Genomic DNA, 13,051 nt, shown 5'->3' on the forward strand with positions numbered 1-13,051 from the left:
ACTTTAAACAAGTAAAACAAGTGTGCCCCCGGGGGTGGACGCGAACCACCAACCTATGGATTTCTAGGCGCGTACTCTTCCGACTTGGCCACAGAGGCGATGAAGAAAACGTTGCTTGTAGAGGGATAAATTGTTGAGTTCTTTTGAATTTGGCCAATCAGAGTGCTCCTTTAACCGCGTATATTCGACGATAACAGTTTGGGATCAAATAAAATCTACTCGCCATGTAATTTTATAAAAAAATGACGAGTGTCTATTTACTTTATTCATGGTTCTTCCATAATCACTTTCAAATGATCGGCGACAGTTGCCATCTAATAAAGTTGATGCGTCTATTCCTTTTAGTACACAATCGCTTAGAAAAAGAAGCAACAAATGCATCAAATGTAGGAGATGAAATTAGAACACCTAAATGGCGCGTGCCTAGTCCATCTTGTGTTGTTACGGTATCTGAAACAGTATGTACCTAAAGGACGTACCTAAAACATGACAAATATATGTTCTAAGTGACGACATTTAAACAAATGACTGTTAGAGTGCGAAACTAAACCAGGTATATAAATGCTACATTTGTGGTACATAGTTGCAAATGTCAATTAGGCGTAACAAGTACCTAAAACTGTAGGTAGTTTAGTACATACTTAGCACATCAATATCATATGTGCCAAGTGTCGTGTACCTAAAAAGTAGCTGAGACACCTAAATGGCACATGCCTAGCATATCTTGTGCTGTTAGGGTATATGCCTTTTGCTCGGATGTTTATTTCTCAATTTTAAGAAATAATACATTTATACTGAAATTTGAGAAAACATTTGTACCCTCAGAAATGAGACATAGTTCCTAGCGTTTGAGTCATTATTTCTCAAAATGATCTGAGAAAATCGAAATCTCACTTTTAAGAAAGTATTACTCGGTGCACAAGTAAAAAATGGATGTTCTCAAATACGAGGATTTTTTTTTGTCGAATTTCAGAAACCATTTTTAACAGTGCAAGTAAAACCTCCCTTAACGGGTACCTGTCTGTCTGCATGGAATACTTCCATAAAACGGAGAGATCATTTGCCACTAAATATTGGTATTGCTACGGAAGAGAGTTCTGTCAGTTACAAAGAGTCTCACGAACACACACGAATAATCTGCTGTTTTCAGGTACAAAAGAAAAAGGAATAGCTAAGTTTCGACCTGAAATATTGTTATACCGTATTAGAAAACCATCTGCTTTGAGCCGACCACTCAATTCTACTATAAAGTTGTACCGTAAGCTTAAAACGAAATAGTGGCAATTTTCTTGCCATTATATCGTTTTAGGAGTTGATTTTCAACGAATTATTTAACGCATTTTAAGATACATTAACAGAATGCCCGTTTTCCCCACAGGAAGAATAATATTTATACAAAATATTTAAAAGATCTATCTAGGTATATATACAGGTTGTTTCAAAATAACACGGACAACGCTTGGGTTGTGATTCCTCACACCAATATAAGAAAATGTATAGACCAACCTGGGTGCACAAATGCTTCCTTCCGGACTTGTAGGCTGCCGAAAACATAAACAAATGAAATTTAAAGGTTCATAGCTAAAAAACTATGGGACCTGACGTAGTAGGCTCAAGATTTCACTTAGAAACTAGTATGTGTCCTATCAAATATCCAAGTTTTAGAATCCTGTATACTACCGCAACAATTTTTATAGAGGTAGTTGGTGAGTACTTCAATTTATATGACCGTAGCAAACTTCCTCCTTAAAAATTGTTGGACTCGCTTAGGATTTTGAAAAACGTATTTTCGGATAGGGCACTTACAAATTCCTAAGTGAAGTTTTTACCCGACTACGGTAGGTTCCATAGTTTAAGAGCTATGCACCTTTAAAGTTCAGTTTTTTTAAGTTTTCGGCAGCATGTAACTCCGAAAGGAAATATTTGTGCACGCAAGTTGGTCTATACATTTTGTTATCTTGGTGTCTGGAATCACGTCCCAAGCGTTGTCGGTGTTGTTTTGAAACACAATGTATATTCAAAATATTTGTTGATGTAAGTTCAATTTCAATGAAGTTACGTAAATATTTACCCCTCCCCCGTTTTACCCAAAAGAGTTAAAGTTTCATAATACTTTTAATTACCGTCAGACTTGCGTGCATGAGGAATATTTATACAAAATTTTAAGTTCCGCACGTAATAATGTCAGATATCTGGAAAACGAGAAAAAATAATCAAACTACCTTCCCTGAAATTAGAAACCACATCTCGCAAAATTCAGTGTTATTTATTGTCTATGCTGCAAGAATAATATGTATACAAAATTTCAAGTTTCTATGTGTAATTGTGTCCGAGATTTCTTGATAATTGGATCAGTGAATGAGTTAGTGAGTTATTCTTTTATGTATACCTAAACTAATTACCTCGCCACCCAAGCCTTCGGCTCGCTATCCACTGTAGATGAATTCGTACTTATTTAAAAGTTCTATTTGTTTACTTTTAATCCTTATTTAAAAGTATTTTACTATTGGCTGGCACTTTTACTGGGATACGGCGGCCGAAACATCGCCGACCGAAACCTTGCGTTGCCAAAATCGTGCCTAGCCAGAATCTCGCGTGACCAAACCCTCTCCGCCCAGAACCTCGTGAATTAAAATCTCGACTGGTCAAAACATCGACGTCCAAAACATCGCGGACTAAAAGCTCGCTTGGCCAGTCTCTTGAAGGATTAAATTTCTCCATAAAACTTACATGAGTTTCTTAATATGCAATTCCATATTGGAATTATTATTATTATTATTATTATTATTATTATTATTATTATTATTATTATTATTATTATTATTATTATTATTATTATTATTATTATTGCGGTCGCGGTGGCTCAGTGGTGGAGCCTTCACATCTGGTGCATGGGTTCTTGGTTCGATCCCAGCTCGTGACAAGTGAACTAACTATATGGTGGACAAAAACAGTGTAAGTGGGTTTTCTCGGGTTCTCCCGTTCCTCCCACTTGCTTCATTGCACCATTTCATTCATTGCTCATCATCACCGTCTCCTTTAGCCTCACCGGCATAATGGTGGGACGTAAAACTTAAAGACTTCATTTTTCGCTTACGTTGCATATATGGTACACCACAAATATTTTGCGTAATGACATCAACCTGGTAAACTTGAAGTGCACATTTATGTTTAATACGAATATAAGAAACAACTAAAGAACTGAGTAACACGAGTTACATGTATTCAAGCGTAGGCAGTGTTGCCAGATAGCTACGAAATGCAAACATCACTGGACGCTAACCTCAAAATTACTATTTTAAAAAGAACAATCCCAAAGACACTGGCATATATTGAAAATTGTATACTTCAAGAACATAAGGTCCAAACCCTACTTGAAGTAACAATGTAACATTTTTAAAAGATATATTAAAATTGAGTAAAAAAACAAACAAACAATATTAAGTGATGCATATATGCAACTTCAGCGTCATAAATCATATTAAATGGGATGATTCAAAGAGAATCTTTGTACAAAATTCCGAGGTTCTTCTTCTAATAGTTTTGCAGATCTGGCGAAGAATGAAAACCTCAAGCTGTCCCCCACGTAAACCCTTTTAGGAGACGCATTTCTTAAAACCTGTTTTTATCTATAGATTATAGTAGAAAGCATTTGTATCAAATTTTAAGGTTTTCGGAGATACGGCGAATGAGAAAAATTCATTCAAGCCCTCCTCCCCGTCTGAGCCCCTCTTTGATCACAAATGTTGAAAATTTGATCGAGATCGGTCGGGTGGTTCAAGAGATTAGGAGTCACATAATCGCTTTCAATTTTACAATATAGATTTCAAAGTTTTGCGCCTAATAGTTTCGTCAGTCTGGCGAACGCCTAAAAATAATACATAACACTGTTTTACTTACGCTCTCGGGTGCAAGAGGAACATTTATATAGAATTTCAAGAGTTTGCAATAAATATTTTAATAGATTAGTTTGTAAGTAAATCGGTGAATGAGTAAGTGAATTTATTCTTTCATTATATGTAAATTTCCAAAGCACGCGTTAGAAATTTCGTGTCGTCGTTATTTTAAGATAACTATGTGTTATTATAATATATATATATATATATATATATATATATATATATATATATATATATATATATATATATATATATATAATATACTACATCGAAGAAATAGTTGTGGCGAGGTTTTTCCTAGGCAAAATTACTTCCCGAGTAGTTTAGATCAGGCTAGATTCTATGTCGCGAGATTTAGGACCGTGAGGACTCCGCCAGGCGAGATTTTGGAAAAATGAAATGAAATCTTTGAGTTTTACGTGCCACTGTTATACCGGTTAGGCTAAAGAAGACGGTGATTATGAGAAATAAGTGAAGTGGTGGAATGAAGAAAGTGGAAGGAAACGGGAGAACCCCGAGAAAACCCACGATCACGGTGCTCGTCCACTACAAAGTCCATACCGCGCGAGCTGGAATCGAACCAGGGATGCAAAGCACCGGAGGTGAGGCGAGATTTTGGTAGACAAGGTTTTGGACGGGAAGGTTTTTTGACAAGGCTAGGACGTGAGGGTTTTCGGCGGCGATGTTCTAATCAAGCGAGATATTGCGCTGGCGAGACTTTGGCCCGCGAGGTTTTGTCCCGGCGAGATTTTGACCTACGAGGTTCTGGACAGTAAGATTCTGCCCAGGCGAGATGTTGGGTCGCAAGGTTTTCGCCGCGAGGTTTTATACTCAAACCGGACGAATACATTTTAAAATAGTGACAATGGATTCTGTATTCTCAAATTGGTGTTTAAAAAATACAATTAGAAATTTATCTAAGCGTGCATACATTTTACCAGTGGCATGATCATTATGTTTGTATCGTTCCTTTTCAGTACTCGAAGCTATTAGACTATTATTGTTCCCAAAAACTCCAACGACTCATCTTAACCTCATAGCTCTAGCACAATCAGAAATGGAGAAACGTTCCCTCTATTGTTTTCATTTCCTACAATTGTTTTCTTTAACTATAAATGGATAAATTATAGTCATGTTTCCCTCCCAAACTTCAGCTTAAACTTCTCACTCTTGTGTATCCTTGTATGAGATACAGTAAACACTATACTATATATGATTTTTATATTACCTGTTTTCTGTTGGTGATCCTTCACTCAAAAACGGAGTTATCGCTACGAAGGGTAGATATCGTCCCACACTTCGTGAACCCATATCTGTAAAACAGGCAGAAATTTTAATTATATATTTCATTCAGAAAGAGAACAGTACATTTTTAAAAGCAGGCAAATGCACCAGCCCTATATAACTTAGAATAACTTAGACTATTTTCTCGTACAGATATTGCAAAGTTCCATCAAAAGAAATGTTTGCTGTTCGCCTAACTTCTAATAGTATCCTAAGGATCTGAATTGAGAAGCAATAAGCAACAAACCAACCTTCCTGAGATTCAGTGGCGGAGCTATAAGGGGTGCTGGGATTGATCAAAATCCCTTTACAAAAATTTGATCCCACCAGTAGCCTCCTTTGTGATTAGTGACCCTGTTGCTGCTATCTAAAATATTGAAAACTTAATAAGTATAATTCATGAAATAGGGAACTGAACTTTCGAGTTGACTACTAGAAAAAATATATATTTGCTATAATGAGTGTGAAGTCATTCCTAATCCTAACTATATATAAAATTACATGAACTGATATAAAATAATGGATACTTCTGGTTGACGTAGAAAGTTAAAGTTTGATATGATTGTAGGTTTCCGAGATTACCCACGGGAAAATTGCTAAAAGTGAATATTTTTTAGTTTTTAAGGGTCTAAAGGGGGTGAAGAAACTTTCATGTTATTTATATGGGCGTTTTCTTGGAATACAAAATTTTTATCTTTTAGATAGTAGAAATACGAAAAGAAACTCGAAATTTGGTAGAATTGTGGGTTTAATGAGTGCGAGGCCGTAGGTCTGTAAACGCGGGGTCAGGGGTAAAACCCTATCTCCCCAAATTCAGGAAACGTTAAGAGCAAATGCACGAAATTCAGTCTTGATGGAAAGGCTGATACATAAAAGACGAGAAGGTTACGATGCCCCCAGTTAGCCAGAGGCTAGTATTCGTTATAAAACTTAATTGTGATTCTTTTGTTTATATGTTTATTTGTTTTCTGTTGAAAAAATATTTTCAGTTAGTTTAAATGAAGTAGAGGCAGCAATTGTCAAGATATTGCATTTAAGGAAAGAAGGGTAACTGACTATATATTATGTAACTCTGTTACTTTACCTGAAAACCTTGGATAAACCTTCATCAAAATGATGGCCAAATTAAGAACATTGGAACTTGCTAATGCTCCATCAACGATAAGCTAACTGAATCATCGCTGGTCAATATACATACATACATTCAAATCTACATTGTTTTAATGAACTATCGAACTGCAAACTGCAAGACGTGATTCCTCATATCAAAATAAGAAAGAAAAATCATATGGACCTATTTTGAAAATGCATAGTTTCAGAGCTAGGATTGTCCAGAATGATGGAAAAACTAAATTTCAACAAGTGCTATTTTGAATTTAAAAAAGAAGAAAATCATACTTGCGCAATCCAAAAATTCATACTTCATTAGCGTGCAATGGTTTTGCAAAGGATTCTCTACACTGTAAAAAATAAAACACCATTTAAACACTTTTAGTACAGATGTTGGGGGGAAAATTTATGAAATAGTGCTTATAAAGTGTGCTTCGCATGTCCAAACGTCTCCGAAAACAGTATCTAGTGTGACATATTTAAAACACTTTCTCTCGGCGGCAAACACTTCGAAAACAAACTGATGAAACATTTTGCAAATATACCTGGAACATGACTTGGAAAACAGTATCTAAAAGGGGCGAATATAAGTAATCTGGAGTTGTTTAAAGAGTGACGGTAAAGTGTAAAGTGTCCTACTGTGTCTAAAAGTAATTTATTTATTTTTGCAGTGCGTTAGAGTCGGTATTGAAAGGGGCGTTAGACTCCAAACTAGTCTAGTGTGACTACTACTGAAATTACACTCTCCAGAGTACAATGGCCGGTTGCTAAGACCATTGGTTCTAATTGGTATTTTATAGTCAGAATACCATATCCCCGGTTAGTATTTCTGGCTTTTCAGACTGGGATTTGTTAGCTTTTTTAATTTAAGTAGCATTTAGTTGTCTCAGGATGCTGGAATAACCGAACCAATAATCACTGAAGCTAAGCATCAGTTACGGGGGAACACAATATACTGTATATAGAAAGGAAAGAAAGTGTCAAGTTGAAGTCAAATCAATTATTTATATAACGTATAAAATAGCCCGAAAGAACGGGCTTGAACTTGCTAATACTGAGAGAAAAGTAATTAAGTATTTGCAATGGAGGCTTTCTTTTTTTTTAAGTTTGAGTCTGTAGCCATCGTATCTTCAGTGGTTTCAACACCACCCGTAGCACTAACTGTTTACAGAGTTGAGTACCTACTAAGTTTTCGTCTTTAGCACATTAATTTATATAGGCAATTATTTTTTCACTATATTTTTTTAAATTAACTGCAATATGAATGACACTATCTTATTAATTTCTTCTTCAAGTTCAGTTAAATGTTCCTTTATTTCTCAAAAATAAATGACATATATACACTGCAAAAAATAAATCAGTGTTTGAAAAGTGGTTTATACATTTTTTAAAAAAGAGGTTCGACATGTTCAAAAGCGTTCTGAAGTGTTCCGTCAATAAAGAAAGAATGTCTAGAATGTTTTCTAACAGTGGTTACTAGAAGTATTCAAGTTGTACCTCGTCTTTTGGTACGTCCAATGAGCATACAAACACAACAATGAATTTTATACCATGTCAGAATACTTTACACATTACCATTTACACATTTATAAATCATTTTTGCCCGCATACTTTAAGAACACACCAGAAAGTCAGATACATTTTGAACACTTTCGGGGCATTTCTTATTAGTCGCTGTTAGGAGGCGTTCTAGACATTTTTTGTTCACTGATAAGACACTTCAACACATGTTAAAAAATGGCTAAAAGTCGTTTCCAACTACTGTTTAAACACTAATTTATTTTTTCTAGTGGAAATTTAATATTCCTCGATTAAAAGTTATTATAAAATATTAATATTAATTAATACTAACATTACGTACATAATACCAACAATTAATTGTCACGAAGTCAAGATCATTAAAATAGAGTAGAAGAAATCTAAAGTCCCTCAGGTGAATAAGAAATTTGAAAAAACAAAAACTAAAGTTTCCGACCGGAAATATACCGGTCACAGAACTGAAAAAAGTGGCTACGGAAAACATATACAGTATAATATGAAGTATGGCGTTGTACTTCAAAAGGCATGGATTTTAGGAAAAGGAAATGAAAACGAAAGACTTGGATACGTGATTTTAATAAGTGTTCTCGGGGCTCTCAGATAGGTGAATATATTGACATCCGACGTTTCGGATGCAGACATTGCATTCATCTTCAGGGATTGTCATGCCTGAAGATGAATGCAATATCTACATTCGAAACGTTGAATGTCAATATCTTCATCTTGTTGATAGTCCTAGAATACTTACAGAAATCACTTCGCCAGGAAAAATTCAATTCTTTCTTTGATTATGTGGTGCTGCGGAGGCCTTGAGAATTAGATAGGCTTGTAATGTACCGAATGAAAGAATGTTCAAAATGGTAGAACAAATACAAAACTGTACTTAAGAATATTTTGAAAAGAATAGGTAGGTTATTTGGATACATTATAAGACATCAGTGTAAAAAACAAGACAGCAATTAAACACTTTTAACACAGTACAGATGCTGAGGGGGAAATATATCAAGTGAGTGTTTATGAAGTGTGCTCCGCGTGTCCAAAAGTGTTCATTCTCCGAAAACAGTATCTGGTATGACATATTTAAAACACTTCTCCTTGACAAACAGTTCGAAAACAAAGTAATGACATGTATTTTAAACATTCTGTACATCCATCTGGGACATACTTGGACAACACAGTATCTACAATGGGTGAATATGTATCATCTGGAGGTGTTCAAAGAGTGTCGGTAATATGTACAGTGTCCTACTGTGTCTGAAAGTAGTTTCTATATGTTTTACAGTGTAATTGAGAGATACTGAACCAGAAAGCATTCTAAAATTATTGTCTGAAGGACATGCATGAAAATAGGAAGCATTATTGTTGATGATTCACCAAAATTTATTCCAGTGATTCCAACAAAAACAGAGTTACTGTTTGTATATCAAATTATCCAAAAAGAAACTATATACGTACCAAGAGAACCAAAGATAAGTAAGCATTATAAATTTCATTCACTGCAATTTGTATTTTCTTGAAAGTAGTGCAGTCTTTAAAAACCTTTTCCCAGATTGACCGTATACTTGAATGTGCACTTTCTTCTCTCATAATTCGATTTTCTTTTCAGTTTTGCAATCTCACTAGCGAGCCTTCATTACATGCTTAATCAAAACTGTGTATTTAGTTTGTTTCACTCATTTTTTAAGCCACAAGCATGCAGTGTCTCCACCAAGAGTCATAGCATGTACTGACTGTACAGACATTTTGCTCTATTGATTTGTGCGTCGAAGGGACACACACACACTGACAATTGACATTCATATAGCATGCGATACTTACATTAGTACCCTACATTAGTACCCTACTTAGTTCACAAGGTTGTCTGAATATATGGGTGAAAATCCATAATGCATAGTATATCACGTTATGTACGAAATAATACAGGGTAACTTTTTAAAAAGCTAACGGATTTCATTTGCTTATGGAATTTCTTTCTGAAATCTCATTTTCACGTTTGTGTCAAATGAAGCGAGAATGTGAGCGTTATGTTTACTTGTCTAAGTTCATTATGGGCAATGTAGGAAACGAATAAAAAAAAAAACAGGAGATACCTTTCAGTGTTACTTACCTGTGGATGCGGTGTGGTGACTTGAGATATCTACCGACCGGACTCACCGATCTAGTCAAAGCCAACAAGAAAGAAGAAAGTATTAGGTGTGTTTATGTGTGTTACCTCTAACACATAATTTTTAATTTTGCACGCAATTTTGTCCTTTAGGCTAAGGGAGACTAAGACAAGTGAATGATGATGGAAGATTTGGTGGAATGAGAATGAGGGAGGAAACGGGAGTACCTCGAGAAATCTCACGGACACGATGTTGTACACTATAAACTTACTTGGACAGGAATCGAATCAGTGGCCCCACGCACTAGTAGTAAGCTCTTTACCACTTAACCACCATGCCCGCTTCACCTTTTTTTAATTTTACTTTTATTCTTGAGTCCATCTTCAAAAATTCAGAAGTCTACTCTAATTGTAAAATACGCTGATGGATACCTGCTATTTTTCTTGACACGTTGCCGATACTACCTGGAATGATTTTAAACCAGCAAACATCATCTCATAAATTTAACATCCTTCCTTAATCATTTGCAATAAACTGCATGAAAATTGGATTTCAGTTAGAATTTCTATAAACAAACTAAACCCGTTACTTTTACACAAAATATCTATTATTATACGAATGCCTTGGACACACTTGAGTAACCGTTTACTTGTTATTACAGCTCTTGATATAAAGCTACATCGGTAAACAGTATTATTTTCTCGCTTTAGAGTAAGGGAAGGGAACGTATCAAATGCCCTTGTACATGTATCAAGAAGGTAAGTTTTCGTCCCTAAGCTTGTAGCAATATTTTTATTTTACCGATATTACTTGGCTCACTAGCCGCTTCTGTTTGACACCACTGAAGTTAAGCAGTGCCAAATCTGGTCAATACATGGATACTGGTAACTGTAGGAGAAAGTCAGATGGTATTGACAATAGAACAATTCGTCCGTCGTCGTCAAAAAATTTAGGAACTACTTTGATGATGGAAATAGCAGTCTTTTTGTTAAACACTTCAGCAAGAGTCACTATGCAGGCACAAAGTGGCTTAGTGGTAGAGTGTTTACCTCTGGTGCGTGAGGTCCCCTGTTTGATTCCCGGCCACGTAAGTTCGTGGTGGACAACATTGTGTCCGTGAATTTTCTCGGTTTACTCCCGTTTCCTCCCACTTTCCCATTCCACTATTTTTTCCATCATCATTCATTTGCTTTAATTACAGTCTCCCTTAGCCTAGAAGGCTGTAATCGTGAGACGTTAAACTTAAACATTTCATTTGAAGAAAGGTTATGCGATAGCTTAAACTCGCCCACTGATTTTCTTGTGCCCTCTGTGTTTCTTACAAGTGAATTTGGTTCTTAGTTTCAGTTTGACATAATATTAATACAAATAATGTACACATCATTCATTTGTTTTTAAGCAGTGGAAACGGGTTGCCTGTTTGAGATTTTGCTCTCAAGACCCTTTGTATATACAAAGCATTACATATGAAAATAAAAACAAATGTTTGTGTTAGAAACTAAAAGAAGCATAAGATTATGTATCAAAATAATAATTGTTTCCTTTCTTTGATATCTAAGTGAAGGTCGCAAGATAACATGAACATCAAACACAACATATCACATGTCATGTGCAACACCCAACAAGAATTATTATTTTTTCTTGTATAAACCTTTTTATGAGAATTTTTTACTCAATGAAGTGAGTAGTTGTTATTATCTAAACTGTCCATTGTACTCCAAACTGAATCCACCCAATTCCTATTAATACACTTACTGTGCATACTAACATTTTTGATAATGGCGCTGCAAGAAAGAATTAGCAAACAACCACTTTTGTGGATTGTTCCCTCCGAAGAGAAACATTTTTTCCAGCGTAGTCTTAAAAAAATATATGTTTTTAGTATATCTATTCGCTTACCTTGGGTTTCCAAGCAACACTTTGAACTCAGTTGATAGAGAGAATTCGATGGCGAATTAACTCTGTTAGCTATTTTGCCAAATATCATTTAAGATGACGTAAATTGTTGATAATAATAGCACTAGATGGCACTGCAGTCTTCAACATTAATACTATCCCGCCACCGGCGACCGGAAAAAAAGCAGAGATAAGACGAATGTAAATATTCTAATATTATTATGTGGAATCTTGAGCTGAAATACACATACTAGATATATTTTGATGACAATGTATTAAGTTACAAACAGTTACAAAGAAAGTACATTGTAATACTTTCAAACTTTAGTTGTTTTTCTTTTTTACTTAATTACTTAGTTTCGCATTTTTGCAAAAAAAAAAAAAAAAAAATGAAATTTTCTTTAATAAAATCATCTGGCACCTAAGCATTACTGATTTATAGGAACACCTTCTACAGTCTGCCCTTTGAAGAAGTGGTTAAATAGGAAAATTTGGCGTAGGAAATCTCGGTGTGGGTAAATTCGGTGTAGGAAAACTTGGTGTAAGAAAATTCGGTGCACGGAAATTTTGATGTACGGAAAACTGGGTATGGGGAATATTAGGTGTAAAGAAATATTCGTTTAGTAGACCGTAATGCTTATTAGAAACTTTGAAGATAAAGGAACGTATTAGTTCTAAGTTCAAATTTTGTGCAGAACGTACTTCTAGTGCCTACTGTAAGGAATTGAAAGAAATGTGATTGTGAAATAATTTGAATTCGAGATTTCGACAGATTTTAACATTCAGTGACTCTTACATGTCGAAAAATTAGTTTTTCGAAGTCCGTCCGGTTGGTCTTCACAAGTTACGATACGAATATGAATGGATATGTTCACCACATCAAACGAATCTCTTAAATGGAACGAAAAGAATATCTGTGTCCAATAAAATGTCTAGTATTTGCACACTATGATATAATATGATATATATCTTAGGTCTGTAAGTTGTGTGATATATTGTTCAATCAACTTAACTTGTGAAGCATAGTTGAGCCCACCATATCATTTCTAAAAAGAACTAAAAATAATTTGCAATGCCTCCTCCCTATCATCTTAACGAAATATACAGGGTGTTACCAAAATTTGACACAACATTTGGAACTTAATTCCTCACATCAAAATAAAAAAAGCATCCATATGGGCCTGTGGTTGGAAGTGCTTTTAAGGTAGTTGCACAATC

At 35.2% G+C, this 13,051-nt stretch overlaps 1 protein-coding gene across 1 annotated transcript in view; it reads right to left on the reverse strand.

The window, feature by feature from the left end:
* LOC145668363 (uncharacterized) overlaps positions 1–11,916 on the reverse strand; it is a 127,902-nt gene extending 115,986 nt beyond the window's left edge. Inside the window, exons 1-2 of the mRNA XM_081736140.1 lie at positions 11,837–11,916; positions 5,128–5,212 (exon numbers count right to left, since the gene is read on the reverse strand). Of these exons, the coding sequence (XP_081592266.1) occupies positions 5,128–5,210 (83 nt within the window). The 5' untranslated portion in view covers positions 5,211–5,212; positions 11,837–11,916. The remainder of the gene's footprint in view (positions 1–5,127; positions 5,213–11,836) is intronic.
* Between the last annotated feature and the right edge of the window lie 1,135 nt (positions 11,917–13,051).

This window comes from Thermobia domestica, chromosome 1, assembly GCF_964235325.1.
Source record: "Thermobia domestica chromosome 1, izTheDome1.hap1.1, whole genome shotgun sequence".
Taxonomy (NCBI): domain Eukaryota; kingdom Metazoa; phylum Arthropoda; class Insecta; order Zygentoma; family Lepismatidae; genus Thermobia; species Thermobia domestica.